The sequence below is a fragment of the Mastigoproctus giganteus genome, chromosome 2, assembly GCF_048544385.1.
Source record: "Mastigoproctus giganteus isolate SK-2022 chromosome 2, ASM4854438v1, whole genome shotgun sequence".
Lineage (NCBI taxonomy): Eukaryota > Metazoa > Arthropoda > Arachnida > Uropygi > Thelyphonidae > Mastigoproctus > Mastigoproctus giganteus.
Genome location: NC_143576.1, coordinates 20791958 through 20810823, shown reverse-complemented (window position 1 = coordinate 20810823; position 18866 = coordinate 20791958). Strand labels below are relative to the sequence as shown.

General features: G+C 41.5%; 1 protein-coding gene across 1 annotated transcript in view; it reads right to left on the bottom strand.

The window, feature by feature from the left end:
* Window positions 1-18866, bottom strand: part of LOC150089203 (xibalbin-1-like) — an 87959-nt gene that overhangs the window by 6236 nt on the left and 62857 nt on the right. Inside the window, exon 3 of the mRNA XM_090390371.1 lies at window positions 657-714. Coding sequence (XP_090246497.1) covers window positions 657-714 — 58 coding nt within the window. The remainder of the gene's footprint in view (window positions 1-656; window positions 715-18866) is intronic.

Below are 18866 nucleotides of genomic sequence, written 5' to 3'. Positions count from 1 at the left end.
AATGTGGGGGGTCAAACGAGGATTTCATGCCTCATTTCGAGAGGTTGATGGCACGCCCACTTCTTAGGTACACCGCGTCCGTCTTTAAACCGCATATATTATTCAAACACAGTGATAAGACGACATTTCATACGTTTCCGTTGCAGGTTTTCTCAGTTTAAAGCAAAATTTGATATTCGTTCGTTGCTCCATTGCCAAATCGTGATGAGGAGGAACGTTAATGGTAGTAATGAAACTGGTTGTTAATTGCAATCTATCAGCCTACTGAACAATCTTTGTATAACCATCTGTTGAATGAAGTTTGAACTACAAACTCATCGAACAGGACTGCAGCAGCACCAGTCCGGAAACTTTATTGTCACATCGTGTGTAACAACAGCAATACGTATCATTTAAAACCTCAGTTATAAATAAATACATAACAACAAGATGTTTACTTTATTTTTTCAATGTTACTGTGGCAGGCCATGGCACTTTATAGCCACTTTTCTGAAAAGAATGATATCACGTGAAACGTTATACGAATTAAATTTTTAGCAGAATTTAGTCATAAGATTGGCTATTAAAATATATCTGCCATTTTACCATTAAAGATATTAAATCAGAGTCGTAAAGGTCTAGCAAAAAAGATTGCACTAACAGTACACATAACTTACTTTCTTGTATAAAGAAGGCGAGCGAGGTTTTCGTTGTAATCATCAGGAAGTCGGACGTCTGGAAAATATTCGGTTAATTATTACATGGAATATGTATACAACTTAAACATGAATACAAACAAGCTGACTTAACCACAATCGGTAGGAATTACTGCTTTGTGATGATTTTATTTGGAAAGGTTGTTACTGAAAAGTCGATTGTGTTCAAAGATATTTAGAGATTGCGTCTTATAAATGGTAAGAGTTAGTGCTATGATTACATATTTAGTTTACTTGTACAGCATATCATATGAACAGTACAGTACAATACTGTACTCATTTTACTTTACCCGCAGGTGTGCTGGATTCTGTGATCGACTTGTCTGTAACATTTGAGATCCAAGTGAATTGCAGAATCATGTGGCACCTGATTTTATAAAAGCCAAAAAATAAGATTACATTTTAACGTTCAGTGGTTAGTTTATTTAATGAGTAAATTCCCTTTAAGGTGACATGCTTTATTTATACACTGTAGAATAGTGACTTCCTGCAGGAAGTATGATTGTGACATCCCAATTATATATGATGGGACGCGGCTGCCCCACTAACCCCCTTCCCTCAAGAGTAAAGTCCGCAGCGAAAACGCTGCGGAGTTTAGTCTACTCGCGTCCCTAGCCCTATCAAATTTTCGTGTACCCCTCGTCGCGAAGGGCGGTTTGCCTGTTGTGAGGGGAAAACCGGAGTCAATCCCGGTGAAAAACCTCACGACCACGGTTTGAGACCGCCAAACTCAATGCTGAATGCCCCTGGGAAAATTCCCATAAGGGTAGCGGCTGGAATCGAACCTCGATCAGCTATTCAGCAAGCCAGCGACGTTGCCACAAGACTACCGTGGCCCCGTATGCTATCGCTTTAATTTCATTATTTCACATTACATTTGCAGTCGCGCGGTAGTGCGACGTGATTGCTAAACTTCTGTTACATTCCAGTGTACGTGCCGCTATAGATGTCTTCACATTTAAAAAAAAAAAAAAAAAAAAAATCAACAATATGGAATAAATACAAATTTACTGACAAGCGTGCTCGCACTTTTTATCTTAAAATACTGTAGATTTCTTATTATTTTGGGCTGTTCGGAAATAAATTTTTCTGGGTAATCCGCAAAATTCGTAATTGTGACACTAACTTGACGTTATACGGGGGAGTTGAAAAGATTTTAGCCCAGTGTAGATTGCAAAGGTTTTCGTGAAATGTCAATCTGTGCTGCAACTCGTGTGTTTTCATAGAAAATTTCAGGTTTGTAGCTATACTTCCTGCAGAACATATCTATGAAGAATATCTGTGAAGACCGAGCCACTGTAAAAGGGCCAGAAATGTGTTGGTGTAGGTTTGTGTGTACTCGTCCACACCACGGGAGGGTGGGCCAGTTGCAGTAGGTGGGACACCTATGGTCTCAGAGTATGAGACAAAAAAAAAAAAAAAAAATCCCTCTCTGGGGCCCACTCCAGAGGGGGAAAAAGAGAGATAAAGAAAAGAAGAGTAGACCTTCCAGTTGTGCAACCATTAAAAACGGCAGCATCAAAACATCGATGCCTCCAGTCAGATGGATTTTATTATCAACCTGGCATTGTCATATATTCGACAATCATATAGTATGTGCTGCCAGCCTTCCCTGGTCCCGCAAAAACAAAGGTACATATTACTTAGTCCTAGTGCATATAATTTCTTATTCATTGACCCGTGCCCTGTTAACAAAAATGACGACTGTAAACTAGGTGTAAACCAATTGCGAACTTTTTTATCATTCGGAATAAACAAGTTGTCGCTCTTCCAGTTGGTATTGTATCCCATCTTGATTACTTCATTCATACATCTTTTCTTTTTGCCTCTACAGTCAGAGCGAATATTGATCTCTATACCAAAAATGTCTGTAGGAATTTCTCTCTTAATACGGTAGCAAAAAACACGATACAACAAATGTAGATCCAAGGGTAGCGCGGCAGTGGACACCGTTCTGTACACTCTTAGAATACCAAGAAGCATGATGCGCTGTACAGAATTTAGTTTAGCCCGAGACCTAGCTATTTTTAACTCTATGGAACCAGGCTCCTGCAGCGTACTTAGTTATAGGAAGGAATATTGCCTTGAAATACAGAAACAGTGTTTTATATGATAGGCCCCAGTCATTCTTTGAAATTCGATAGCACCAGAAAATTATTTCCCGATTTTATTGCTTAAATATAAGTGCTGGAAATTATAACTTACTGTCCACAATAATTCCCAGGTATCAAGGACCATAGGTAACAGTACACCATTCAACTTGATCTGAGGAGGTCGATTTATATCTAAAGCTGTTTTAAATAGCATCATTTTAGTTTTGTAAGGACTAATAGCAAGCTTTGAGCTCAAGAACTTAAGTCTGTCAGTACACTACTAGCTCTCTGTTCTAAGAGTGAGCGAGATCGTCCTGCAATTATAATAGTCAGATCATCTGCAAATGGCAGCACCTTGCAGTTAGGGAATGTGCGAACCAACCAATTCTGTAAGACTAGGTTCCAAAACGGAGCCTTGAGGACACCCTCTCACAACCTATTTTAGTAGCTCAAAGTGCTTGGACTTCACTAGCACGTATCTAGTTCCTTGGAACAATCATCGTTTCTTAACTGAGCCATCGCTGCCTCCCACCAAATGTATCAAATGCCCCCTCGAAATCAACGTAGATTGCTAATTCATATTTGGATGTAGAATTTTCAATATGCGTTCGAAACGCCACTAGACAATCTTCACAGGATTTCCCAGGAGTGAACCCATATTGCTGAGGCGATATCATATCCTGCTGCATTAGCAGGTCGGTTACCAGTAATGCCATTAACCTTTCAAGCATTTTACCAAAAGAGCGATCGGGCGATATGATTAAGGTTCAGATAGTGGCTTCCCCGGTTTTCTAACAACTTCAATAATGCAATCTTCCACTGCGTTGGAAACAGCCCTTTTGTTAGACATCTGTTGTACATTATTAAAAGGATATTAGGTAACGACTTATAGAACTTTGATATAAATATATTCTCGACTAAATCAATTCCAGGACATTTTGTGAGATTAAGCTTCTTCAAAACTCCTGTAATAATAAATTTATTTTATTGCTGATAAGTACAGTACAAGTACTAGAAACAATAATTCTCATCACGGCGACATGGCCAGGAGTTTTACATATATAAGTTCATCCATCGTAAACTCTGCAGTATGATCTCTAGCTATAAAGAGCTGAATATCTCTACTTATACCAGCTTGATGATCAGTATCTTCCTGAGGATCGTCAGTTCGAAATAGCTTACTTAAAATTATCTCAACGGAGTCCTTCCAACTAATAGTCTCACTGATATCCGTGGTTACAGTATTAAACACTTCCCCATACCTGAATTTGTCAAGTAACAGTTTATATAGTAAACCCCAAGAGTTAGAATTTCCCGATACTTTCACAAAAAGTGAAAGTCGTGCGTTTTTGATCAGCTATCTTCCTACTATAAATCTTTTTTAAGGACAAATAGTCCTCGTGCAGCCTTGCAACCTCGGAGGGGGACCAATGTCTGTGGCGTCGATATTGTCTTTTAGCCCTGTTTACTGCTCACCCCAATACTGTTAACTCTGAAGTCCACCAAAGACAGGATTTCGATCTAGCAACTTTCTTCTTACCAGCTTTGTACGCCGCTGTTATAATTGAATCCTGTATAAATACAGCAAGAGAGTCAGCCGAATACTCTATTAACTGACATTGCCTTATCACAGAGAAGTCCATAAGAATTGATGCATCGAACGCAGACCAATCAATTGTTTTCAGTGAGAACCGAACCGACTCTGGCACTCAAATATTGACTAGCTGAAGTTGTGACATTTTTTTACATAAAAGGAGATAACTCTATGGTCACTAGATGGCCAGTCAGAAATGACCTGCCAATCATAGATGTGGTGTCGTCACAGAGGGCGCTGAAGTGTGGAAGGTAAATGTTGACGGAATCAAGCACCGTGCAGTCATTGAGGTTTGGTTTTTTTTTTTTTTTTTTTTTTTAGGAGCATTAGCAACTAAGGCCATATTGCTCCGGGATATGCGGTGGTCATTCCCTGACCTTTCCGCATCCTCCGTATTTGGTGGTGACGGGCTCGAACCCCGGTCTAATCAAGAAGCGTGTGCTACGCACTGCTGCTCCTTCCCACCTGGCTACGGAGGCGCCTGCAGTCATTGAGTACCTTCAGTTAAAGGGAATGTTGCCGAAAGAAATTTATGAAGACATGCAGCAAACATTAAAGGAATCTTGTCCTTCATACGCCACGGTCAAAAAGTTGATTGCAGTATTTAAGCGTGTAAGAAGATGCAAGACCGGAGGATCACATTGAGACAACATTCAACTTCTCCCACGAGCAAGGAATGAATGAAAAAAAGTTTCTAAGTGGGTCCCTAAAGGACTGAATGCAGATCAGAAGCGGGAAATGGTGAGGTGTGGTCATGAAATTTTGAAGCACAAACGAAACAGCGGAAGCATCCCTCTTCCCCCACCCCAAAAAAAGTTTCGAGTGTAGAAGTCAGCTGGGAAAGTCATGGCATCCGTCTTCTGGGATGCAGAAGGAGTGATCAAGGTTGGTTTCCTGGAACGAGGTGCCACTATCAATGCCGAATATTATTTTAACCTACTGGGATGTTCCCACGAGGAATCGAAGCCCAAGAGGCACGGGAAATTGACCAAAGCAGAGTCACCTTGCTTCAAGACAATACACCGACGCGCACAGCGTTTGTGACTATAGCATAGGATGATAGGTTTAATTAATTTTTGTTGTTGTTGTGTTTTTAATCATTGTTTTATTCGTTTTTTTTTTTTTTTTGGCTGGCGCAGCATAAGCCATAGACTTTCTTGCACCGTGCGGCCATTACTAATACTAATCTCGTCAGACATCTCTGTACAACGTCAACAGGGGTTGAGATCTGTCCAAATCACTGCGTACGCAGAGCTCCAAGCCTTGGTTTATGTCCATCCTCCCTTGAAAAACCAAGGCTTGGTTTTTCAAGGGAGGATGGACATAAACCAAATATCACCAACCGCAACCAGTGGTTTTGCCTTGAATGGTGCAACGAACGCAGTAATTGATCCTTAAAGCAGTGGTTCCATGGAGTGACAAATCTTGCTATATCTTATTCTGATAGGCGGGAGTGAAGAATGTCTGGAGAACATTTGCTGTCGGAGTGCATGGTGCCAACAATGAAGCTTGGAGGAGGTCGGGTTTACTGTTGTCTAAGGAATTTGATGGTTGTGTGGAGAAACAGAACGCAAACGCCTGCCTTAACATTTTGGACTAGTGTGCATAGTGTTAGGGGAAAGGCGCCTTCGGTGGTTTCCCACATCTGCGCCATATGAACTCTGTGGAGACAAACAGTATCACTGTGAAAGACAGAAAAATTTTTTTGTGTTGTAAATGAAGTATTGTGCTGGGTTCTGTTGGGTGTCCTGGCTTTTGGCCGCAGGGCCCCTGGGAAGACCCCACGTTAACATTTTAGACAATTTGGCAGTGTTTTGATATATAGACCTGTGTGTGTGTGTTTTTTTTTTTTTTTTTTTTAACAGGATAACGCCCCACGCCATACTGCCGGTGCTGTTTGAGAATGGTTCATGACATAGAAAACCGTACAAAAGTCGGAATGGCCAGCACAGAGTTCCGATTTGAATCCTGTGTGACTAATTTGAACGTCGAGCGACGGCAAGGCCAACACATTCCACATCGGTAGCTCAAAGAGAGAATAAGGCTGTGTGTGTGTGTGTGTGTGTGTGTTGTGTATTTCCCACTATTCATAATTGCCATGGCCATTTAAAAAAAAATAATACTAAACTTTACTCTGAAGAAGATTGTGAAATAGACCTATGCTTGGGACCTAACTTTATGCACTGCATAAAGTTAAAAATAAGTTCTGTGTGCTATGCACCAAGGCAATTATCGTGTCTATGTGGGTTTATTCTTCCTTCAGTTTGCTGGATCAAAACCAAAACCAGCCCGAGAACATCTAACTCCGTCACGATGTGTAAAAAGTCCATAAAAATCGTTCCTAGCATAAAAGTAAGGTACTCTAAAACAAGGATATTTATATTACCATTCTAAAAATTGTTGCATGGATTTTCAACATATACATTAATCTCAGAACTGACGCATGCGCAGTTTCTACATTTTTCGAGAAGGGAATTCATCCACGCTTCCGTTTCGCTTGTGCTGAAAAGCAATCATGTTACAAAAGGTCGATACATATTTACAAGAAAACCTCAGTATCAATAATTCGGACTGCCTCCTCTTTTTTTTCCTTCTGTGTATGTATTTTTATTTATGCATAACGGAAATCTTTCCTAAACGAGAATTTAATGATGCAAGTGAGAACTTCTTTTAGAATGGTTTTACAATCATTTCATAAACGAGATAATGCAGACACAAAATTTTCGATTCCTCCAAGAAAGAATACGATTCAGGTGGGACCGTCCACTTCCGATTAGTTATTAAAGTTTACTGTTTAAAAAAAATCATATTATTCGTGTTATATTTTATTTGGACTACTATTTGTGTTCTAAATCAGTAAATGCTTACTGAGCTGCTGTCCAACTTTACTTATTTTTACGAACTACGACTTTAATTATTATTATTTTTTTATGCGATTTCATCAAAGTAATCTATTGGCATTACCCATCATCAGATAATGAGTATCATTACCGATACCCATCATCAAACCATGCTGTTGGGGAAACAGAAAATAGAAAAGGTTACAAATTTTGAAATGCAACGGCAATTCAAAACTTGATACTTTAGAATCGTAATTCGCATATTGTAATATTGATAATTTAATAAAAACGCCACTCACCTCAATAATCCGTTATGGTTACAAGAATTTCGAAACAGTGGTGTGGGAAATCTCTGATTGAAACTAAAATCAGAAGTTAAGAAAGCGTAATTTAAAAAAAAACTTAGCCCAGAGGAGGGGAGGTTTTTTGTTAGTTGTTGGCGAATCAGCTTCTGTGGCCATACTGCACCTCCCAAGGTTTTTGCATTTTCTACTCTGATCCAAGCCCGAGGCGGGCACTTTACCCACCCGGCTAGCCCGGTCGCCGAGAGGGAGGTGCACCACATCATCCTGTAGTTGTCATTTACAATACTGTATAAATAAAATATCTTAAAATTAAAAAAAGAATTCTTAAGTACCCGAAAAGTTACAAACTAAAATATTTATCTCAATTTCTTCCAACGCATTTTCTTGGGCCTTGAAATATTTCTTTGAAATCAGTTCCTTCTTTCGTTAGTAATTTGCTTATTTTATCCAGAACAAATTTCTAGTTATGCTCCGGAAAATTTGCAGATTTGCATAAATTCACTCCTGCGATGACGTATCTTGGAAGTTTGTCACAAGTTTCAAAGAAAACAGTAATTTCTTCTACATGGATCATTTGAATCAACCTTTCACATTTGCATGATATTACAGTAAAAGCTAAAAGAAAGTAGCGTGTACAGAATTATCTGCGCCATTTTCATGTTACTTATGTAAACGGGTAATGAGGAAAGGAGTTCACACATTTAATGAAAAAAAAAAAAAAAAAAAAAAAAAAAAAGAGAAAAAAAGGGAAATAACTTAAAAAGCCCTAATTAATAAAAAATTAGGAAATCAATGATTAAACGATGCTTCCCCAAATGTACGGCATTATTAAATCATAAGAGCATCATCCGCCCCAGCCCAAATAGTGTTTCAATCTAACTCGCTAATCCCATCAATATAATATTTTTCAGTACTCTCCACACCATGGAGTGGAATATCTCCCCCTCTCCTTGAACTTCGAGAAGTAGGCATGCGGAGAATAAATCTGATAAAAAGTTTTCTGGATAATATTCTATTGGCTGAATCTGTGGATTGAATTATTATAGCTGCTAAGTCAGACTTTATGGAGCCAAGTCAAAAGAAAAAAGATGTTCTAAGCAACGCATACAGTACGAGGAGTGATCTGTAAATCATTTTAGTGAGGAAGTGATCAGCCGGCTTGTAGCTACAATGTTTATTACAATGCCTGGGTCTGGTACTGTTTATTCATGAAAAGACCTTTCCCTTACGCTCGAATCAGATCTCTAAAAACGCTTGAGATAAGGCCAGTAAATTAAAAGTACCCAAAGTTTAACTTATTTTCGTCTATATTCCCGAAATCAATCATCGACAAGTTGAGTACAAAAAGGCAGAGCAAAATCGGATGATTTTGACCGGTAGTTCGTTAACTCCGCCATACGGTTTTCTTCTTCCCTCCCCCGTTTATTATTTTCATTTCTCAACTCTTATCTACAGCAAATCAACAATCTTTAACGCATTCTAAGAACCTTCAAAATGCCTCGGTATCCTGAATAACACTCCTTACTTTCGTCACCTCATAGTCCAAAACGGATTCTATTCATTTACCACTTTCGTATCATCACGACCAAGCAGTAGTTACATAGTGTACATATGTAGGCAGTTCTTGTGATTTCCCACAAATTCTCAAGTACTCTGCAAAGCCAGTCGGCGTGAGTTATGTGAATAGTGTGTTGTTCGACTGGTCACTTAGTTACCAGAAGGAACCTCCCAGCATCCAACCACTGTAGATAGGAACACTGGGCTATCAGCGCTCTAGCCAGAACCCAACTTAGGCGCAAGGCGGTCCGAGAACGAAGTGAATAGTTCAAAACAGTTGAGTGCCTCGTTATGGGCACTCAACCCATAAAGGTTCAGTACACTGCTGACAGATGTACACAGAGATTAAATACTTAGGTATTTACATTGACTCGGGTCTTACTTTCCATAACCACCTGAAATATCTAGCCACCAAAATCCGGAAGTATGCCGCCATGATCAGGAGGGTGAGCAGAGCCGACTGGGGCCTGAAGCACAAAGCTCTGACCCTCATATACAAAGCAGTATATGTCCCGATTGTTTGCTATGGTGCCTCCACCTGGTATAGACAAGCTACACTAACAAAAAACAAACAGAAGCTGGATACAATTCAAAGATTCATGCTGCTATCAATTAGTAGGGCGTGCCGCACTGTTAGCACCCCTGCCTTGCAAGTTCTAACAGGTTGTCAGCCACTCTACCTAGAAGTAGTCAGGCGAGGCCTATATTACCACCTTAGGAAAGGAACACCAGCTGAAATAGTAAATCTCCAGCTGGATCTTGCAAATGACCCCAAGATAGAGAAGAGGAGAATCACCCAACACCTACAAGCGATATGGCAACAGAGCTGGGAAACCACGCAGAAAGGAGACATCACGAGGCGATTCCTCCCAAATATAAACCATACTCACCCAGAGCCCCCTCCATGGTTCTCACCTGGTCTGCACATGACGTTTATTATCACTGGACACGGCCCCTTCCGTCAGAAACTCACAGCTATTGGGATTGAAAGAGACCCGCGGTGCCATTGTGGAGAAGAAGAGTCCTGGGGGCTTCTCATGTATGAGTGCCCTGCCTATGACAACAGTAGAATCAAGTTTGCTACCGCAATTCTAAGGAATCCACGTAACCAAGAATCCTCGCTGCTGCTCAATGAAAACACATACAGGGCACTAACTGTGTATGCGCAGGAAATCTTCGCACTGAGGCTAGCCAAGATTGCTGAAATGAGAACAACATTGGATCATGCTGCCCAAGGCCTGAATCAGACTGGCGTGGGTTAGCTCCTTCTCCGCTAGAGGACACTGCCTTGACAACTTCCAAATCCTTTATGGGTAGGAACACTGCTGGTACCATTCTGGTGCGGGACTGCTGGCACTCATCGAGTGCGGGATACTGCTGCAAACCCCTTATAGGGTAGGATCAGCTGGCACCGTTCTGGTGCGGAATTGGTGGCACTCTGGAGAACTTCTGAGTGCGGGATACAGAGTCCATTGGCCTCTGGTAATCATGCAGGGGCACCTGTTCCCAGCTACTTTAACTCCCACTCCCAGACCCCTATTTTCACCTCACAAAGAGCGGACTGCTCCTTAACTTCAGTCCGTCCTCCTTTCCCTCTTTCTGTTCCTTCTAACTTGTACTCCTGCTCTGTTTTCTCCCCCCCCCCACTTTTTTTTTTAATATATATATTTTTATTTATTTATATTTTTTTATTTTATTTATTTATTTATTTATTTATTTTTTATTATTTTACTATTTCTATTTATTTATTTATTATTTTTTTATTCACTTGACCTTTGTCAGTAAGCTTAGGCAACCCTGGCAAAGGCCAGCCAGAGTATAATGGGCAGCCTGGCTCACCTCTCAGTGGTGGTGGCGGGCAACGTGGGGTCCCACTAGGGGCTCTGCGGCCAAGCAGCCAGAGACACAACAACAAAACATAACACTATTCTGACAGAAACCAGACATTACACTTTTTCTGGCTTTTACAGAGATTCTGTACTTCTTCACAAAGTACCATGGTGCAGATGTGGGAAACCACAGGTGGTGCCTTTCATAAAACACTATGCCACTATGCTGACAGATGTAATCTTCATGGAATAATCGGTGGCACAGGAGACAGAGACAACTACCATAATGGCCGTCTGTGCAATTCCGCCAGGGAAATATTCGTTGTCAACGAGGAGGAGCAAATCTTAGCAGCTAACAGATTTCAGATGCCAAGGCGTAGCATTCACTAGGAGTCCTGTCTACCAGGGAGCAACACTTGTACATAGTGTTTGAGGAGGGGGGCACCGGTGATTCCCCACAACTGCACCATAAGTACTCTGTAAAATGCAGAAAAAGTGTTACGTTGGATTGTGGCTTTTGACCGCAGGGCCCGTGATGAGACCCCACTTTGGTCACACACACCGCTAGGATGTAAGCCAGACTGCCCATTATTCTCTGGCTAATCTCCGCCAAGGTCGTCTTCCTGGACTGAGACTAAGTTAAAAAATAAAAAAAGTAGATCGCTGGGGGAGTACAGGGTGTACGCAAAAAGGGGGATGAAAGTAAAAGTGAGGGGTTGTGGATGAAAGCATTGGGTCCACCAGGCGAAAGGGGAGAGGAAAGAAAAGCTGCCCAGCGAGGGTCCTGGGTGTTGTCTTAAACCACTGTATCCTATACAATCCGAGGACTGGGTTAACGTGGTCATACAAAATCCTACCAGCCTGCTGGATTAGCAAGGGAATCGTATTCTGGACGTCCAAGAGCTAGCAGTCCAGGGAAATACTTGAAGACGAACTAAATGATGATCATACCTGGAATCTTCTGGGTTAGCATTGATCTTGGGAATACTACTCAGCCATAAGGCTGAGTAGTATTCCCAAGGACAAAGGTGTTAGCATATTATTCTATATATGCTAACACCTTTGTGTTAGCATAATATTCCTACGAAGACAATGTCAAAGTTTGCGATCCCACCCTGGAATGCCGAGGAACAGAAATTCCAGGTTTCGGAGATATCATTGGAGAATCTTGTCCAGTTGAATGGCTAGGCTAACGTGTTTTGCCCGCTAATGGGCGTCCAATAATGCTCTAGTTAGGAATAAGGGGGAAATCAAGTTCAGGTTCAGTTGACAAGAATTTTTGGTGAGGATGCCCACTTTGATCCTCAGGTTGAGAGAAAGGTGCGGAGGAACGTGGTTTTTCTATGGCCATTATTATTGTTTTCTGCGGGTGAAAAGTTTCTGAGCGAAGTTGGCAAAAGCTTGGTGGTACTATACAGTGCTGCATAATAAAATAGGTCGTAATTCTCATCCATCGCGGATCATCCCCGAAATTGTTGATATAACTGTTGTACAGGTTCCATTGTTGCCAACGGACTAAAAGGGGTATAATTACGACTTTTTTTAAAAAAAAATTGAAATCGAAAACCAACATCTTTCATGTTTTTTTCCTGTCACTAAGCAAAAGGACAAATAGGCTAGTCAACATGTACACTGAGTGATCATTGAATTATGACCACCCCTATGAAAACTGAATGCGACACGTTGACCACGTGAGGTACGAGAGTGCGGAGTTAGTCGACCTACGTAGCATAGATAATGTGTCAGTGGTTCAGTAGGTAGTAAAATTCCGAGCGTGATGGGTTAAAGGAAGGATTTATCGGACTTTGATAAAGGACAGATTGTGGGTGCTCGATGAGCTGGTGCCTCGATTTCCCAAACGGCTGAACTTAGAGAGCCGCCGTAGTTAAAGTGTACCAGGACTGGCGTCAAAATGGTCAAACACGACCCGACGGCAAAATTGCAAAGGTCAGCGAAAGGTTGATGTTAGAGGTGAGCGCCGGGTCCGACGACTCGTACAGGCGCAGAACTGTTGAAGAGTTGACTACCCAATAAAAGGCCAACCCGGTACAATATCTGGCATGACCATGCGTCACTCGCTCGTAACGTATGGGCTATACTAGCAGACATCTTCTCTTAACCAAGGTTCATCGGAGTAAGACTCGACTGGTGCAAAGAGCATGAAAGTTGGTTGGACATTAGAAGACTGCTGGTCGGTCACGTTATTTACTCCACACCGTGGATGGTCGTGTACGGATTTGGTATCAACATGATGGCTCTTGATCCACCATGCATGGTATCAAAAGTGCAGGCCGGTCGAGGTGATTGTATGGTGTGGGGAATGTTTCACTGGCAGGAACTTGGACAACAAGTGTCCTGGCCTTGACCTCATCGAGCCAGAAATGTCTAAGAAAACTGCGGAGGTTATGCCGGAACTCTTGCTTCAGCTGTTCAATACCAGTTTCAGAGAAGGCCAGTTCCCCCTCTAGCTGGAGGACGGTCAATTTAAAACTGATCCTCAAGAATTCAAATAAACCCCAGAATAAACCGAGCTCATACAGACCCATAGCCCTGCTATCAACACTTAGCAAACTCTATGAAAGATTATTGCATAAAAGGATCAACAATCACTATAACGAAGCAAATCTAAACTCACCCAAGCAATATGGCTTTAAGCCGGGATCGCCAACCATCGATGCCATTCAGAGCTTCCTCACTAAAGTTACATAGTGCACTAAGAAATACTTCCTGGCCATCTCCGTGGATTTTTCCGGGGCGTTCGACACCCTCTAGTGGTCGAGAGTCCTGGCCAGGCACAGGGCAGCTGCGCCTGAGCCTAGCCAATAAACCTCTACAATAGTGTCGAAACCTACCTCACAGATAGGAAAGCCCAAGTAACGACGCCCTACAAGAAACTGACCTGGCCGATCCGCAGGGGCTGCCTCCAAGGATCTGGAGGGCAGTCCCTGCGGATCCAGGGGCCTCTCCTGTGGAATATGGTATTTGACGAGTTCCTCACCTGGGCGAGGTGGAGGCCCAGGCCTTCGCAGACGACCTCATGCTGACGATCGCAGCAGACTCGAGATCGGGCCTTGAAGCACTGGGAAAACAAGTCCTTGAAACTCTACAAGATTAGGCAGAATTCCATACCCTAAAAATCTCACCTAAAAAACGGACTCAGCGCTACTTAAGGGGATGTTAAACCTCAAAATACCGTCGCAAATCAAACCAGCAGGTCAAAAAATCAGATCAGGCTGTCAAATCACATCAAATACCTGGGCATAATCATCGACCGCAACCTATCGCTTCTAACCTACCTGAAAGAGAAACTGCTGCGAGAAACTACGCAGCACTTGTCGAAAGAGTTACACGCAGGGACTGGGGGCTAAATAGGAGAACCCTGTCCCTGTAGTATAAATCTATTTTCATCCCGACTATAACATAGGGTTTTTTTTTTTTTTTTTTATGTAAACCCCAAACACGAGAGGTATTAGAACCTATAGTACTTAGTACCGTGCTTGGGTTGGAGGTTGAGAAGACGAAAGAAGATATTTGTTGACATTGGACTTGAACTTCTGTAGACTGTAATTTTCAGGAAATACCGTATTTCTCCATGTATAAGACGCAACTTAATTTTGGGGCCCGAAATTTGAAAAAAAATGTATTACATAAAGTTATTGAACTCAAGTTTTATTCATCATAAAATTCATACAACTCCTCATAACTTGAATTCAGCACTGTATGAAAATCTTTTTCTGAGCCATTTCTGGGCAGAACGTTGCAAAACGTAACCTAATATACCGGTAACAAGTGCGAAACAATGAGCGCAAAGACAACAAACGCGAAAAAGCGGGTATTGCAAGTAAAACAATAAGACGCACCCAGTTTTTATACCCCAAATTTTTCGAAAAAAGGTGCGTCTTATACATGGGGAAATACGGTACGTATGAAGGAAGGTTGTTCCAGAAAATGGCAGTTGAATGAATAAACGAGGAAGATGAAAAGTTGGTTCTGTGAGTTTCAAGTTGGACAGTAAATGGATGTTGGCTGGTGGCGGCACGTCTTCGGACTGTTTTGAAAGAGAGAGCGGGAATTATAGAAGCCAATTCAGAAGAACAGTGCCCATGGAAGTATCTGTAGAAGAGGCATGCAGCAGAAACAGTACTTCTATGAGACAGCGAGTGGAGAGACTCTCTTAGAGATGAATCATTAATCCTCGGATTAATGGGTTCTCCCATATGGTATACGAAAGCAGAAACAGCAGCGAACAGAAGAATCCTGGAAACGATCCAACGCAGTATACTGCTGACAATAACAAGAGCGTGCAATACGGCAAGCACAAGCACCCTGCAGGTTTGCCGGCTTATGTACCTGCTAGCTAAAGGAATCCCAACTACCTTCGACCCACTAATAACCAAAGAAACGAGAAACAAAGAATAGTGGATCACTAGTACAAATTTGGCAGAGGAGATGGACGGAAACAGATAAAGGAGCGGTAACAAAAAAATTCATTACGCAAGTCACCAAACAATATCCCAAGAACCCGCATGGCTCTATCCTGGCCTAAACACCATCTTCCTCCTCACGGGCCCTTCAGGACAAAACTTAACGCCCTGGGCATCATTGAAGAAGTACACTGCCTCTGCAGAGAACGGGAAACATGGCACCATGTCATGCATGAGTGCGAAATATATGAAGATAATTGCTGTTTTGACCTATCGGGCAAAACAGCAGTTAAACTGCACAAATGCTTTGTTGGCGATCTGAGCCGCTCCCCTGAGCAGCCCACCTTTCACTCCTACTCCCCTGGCGGGGCATGCCCTACTGATAAAACTGGGGCCGTTTTCCCTATTGGCCTCGACCTTTACACAATCTACAAGGGGCTCTGCTATCGAATTAAAAAAGCTATTCCGGCAACGATCCTGGAACTCTCACTCTCACTACAGATCTCTCTAGAACTCTCACAGATCTCTATAGAACTCTCACTAACTACAGATATAAAGCAGGAGAAATCTCGATGTCTCAATAAACTCTTCAATGTATGGCAGACCAGATGGGATTCTTCTACTGTAGGGGTTGTAACTCGCAGTTTTCTTCCGGAGGTAACCTTCGCAACCACTAAAAATAACGCCCGATGGTTCTCCCTCAGCCTCGAATCATCCTTTCTCATTACCGGACACGGTTCTCTAAATGAGAAACTGCATACACTGGGACTCATCGACACTCCCTACTGCTTTTGCGGACAAAGTGAAAGTTGGAAACACTTGCTTCTGGAGTGCGTACATTACAACGATATCAGAAACCGTCTCCAGAATAAGATCCAGGACTTCCCACCAGCAGATCTGCATCAACTGATATGTACCCAAAACAACCTCGAAGCCTTCCAGACCTTTGCAGCTGAGGTATTTGCCTGGAGGAGGACACTGATCGTCAATCACCGACGTGGAAATGCCGATCATTAACAATTTCACTGCCAACTGAAAGTCACCCCTTCTACTGACTATTTTTTTTTTTTTTTCTAATCTCCGTTCTGCATTGTTTCCGGGTCCTGCCCTGGAACTAGGAGCAGCTTTGGCTCACCTTTTCTTCTTTCCCACTCTGTGCAGGATAGATAACCACTCTCCCATTTTTTTTTTTTTTTTCATTTCATTCTCTCTCTGCTGGCACCCGATTTACATCTTTCTCTTCACTGTGGTGTGGGATTAAAATTATTTATTTATTCTTTAATTATTTTTATTTTTATTTATTTTTATTTTATTATTATTTTTATTTATTCTTTTCTATTTTTCCTCAAACCTGCATTCTGCACTGTTTCCGGGTCCTGCCCTGGAACTAAGAGCAGCCTTGTCTCACCTTTTCTTCTTTCTCCCTCTGTGCAGGATAGATAACCACTCTCACATTTTTTTTTTTTTTTCTCTTACTCTCTCTCTGCTGGCACCCCGACTTACATCTTCCTCTTCACTGTGGGATTAAAATTATTTAATTATTCTGTAATTATTATTATTATTAGTATTTTTTTTTTTTTTTTCATTTACTTAGCTTCATTTTTTTTTTTTTTTTTTTTTTTTTACTCGTGCTCTGTTCTGACAACTGGGATGTGGACTATCATTGGTGCCAGACAGCTCTCCCTTTTTTTTTTTTTTTTTTTTTTCATCACAGGGAATTTATTTTATTTTTCTTATTTTATTTAATTATTTATTTTATTATTTTTTATTTATTTATTTATTTATTTTTTATTATTATTATTATTTATTTTTATTATTTTTTTTTTTTGCACCACGGGAAATACATTGTTTCTGTTTTTAGTTTAATTTTTATTTTATTTATTTATTTATTTTTTTTTTTTTTTTTTCCTCTCTGGAGTAGGCCCCCAGAGAAATCTGGCCCACCTTTTGGCAACATCAGGTGGTTCAGAGTCTCGTATCGAGACAGTACGTGCTCCATTGGGACTGGCCCACCTTCCCGTGGTGTGGACGAGTACCCAGAATCATCTGTCCAGGTGACTGATGCTTCTGGGTAGCCAAGCGGTCAGAACATAACAACAGAACACACATAATACACACAAACCGACGTCACACACATCTGGCCCATTTGTAGTGATACTGTTCTTCACAGAGATACGAGGCGGAGTTGAACTCACGTTCTAGGAGCCGCCCTTTACAAAAACACATGTCCACATACATGTTCCCTATTGGCCTCACATTTCTGTCTTTTCCCCCCCCACTCATACTATACATCGAAGCATATGCCCCACACAATTAAAATTTAAATTCTAAATTCAAACGCAAAAATCAGGAAACACTTCTGATCTGTAAACCTTTTTAGCGCTTCACCCCTGAAAAAGCTGCTTTTTTTTTTTTTTTTTAAGGTCCTAGCCACTGAAATCTCGGGAAACTAGGTGGCAGGACCTGCCAGAGTAATTACTCTAAACTACTAGTGTACCTGGTCTACCTCCACGGGGATAAGTGCGGGCAACGTTGGGCCTCAGCAGGAGTCCAGCGGCTAAATGGCGCCAGAAGAACAACGATACACAACACTACACATACAAAATCCATACACTTTTAAATCTCTGGCCTTTTACAGTGAACTGTTACACCCACAACGAAAACTACGCGGAGATACGGGAAACCCCTGGTGCTGCTTGACACGAATACACTTACTTTTATTTTAGTCAGAGATGGGGGGAACCCCTGGTGCCGTTTGAGCCTAAACATAAGTTACACTTTACTTTTTTTTTTTACTAAAGCTAATTTCATTGCAAAGGATAATGCTGCTGGCTATTCTACGTGTTTGTTAAACAGGATCGACGGCTGCTTTGCAGGTGCTGGAGTGTTACCATATTTCGAGGGCTATGCTTTCATATCCGTAAACAGATTCCAACTGCATTTATGGGGATTGAGATCGACACACAGCAAGATGCTAAGAGAGCGAAAAAAGATGTTGGGATGAGTTGGTGAACAAATGGCAGGACAGATGGGATACATCCGAGGCTGGATTAGCGACTAAGAAATTTATTCCTCGGGTTTCATATTTGTTGATATACAAAAAGCCGTTGATAACGTAAATTGGAAGAAGTTGTTTAGAGTCATGAAAAACTTTGGCCTGGACTGGAGCGACAGAAGCCTAATCCTGCATCTGTACAAGATACAACATCCTGAAATAGATATTAATGGTACCATAAAGGAAGCAAGGATCAGGAGAGGTGTCAGGTAGGGTTGCTCTTTATCCCCGTACCTTTCCAACATGTTCATCGAGGAATCCATAACAAAAATGAAGCAGGAAGCAAAGGGTATCAAGATTAATGGACAACAGATTCACTGCATCAGATTCGCGGACGACATAGCATTATTAGCTGACTCAGAGCAGCAGCTGTGTAAGATGTTGGAAAGGCTATTATTAAGGCTACAAGATTCACATCTAAAGATAAAATGCACAAAAGACTAAAATACTTGTCGTCACCAAGAATGATGAACA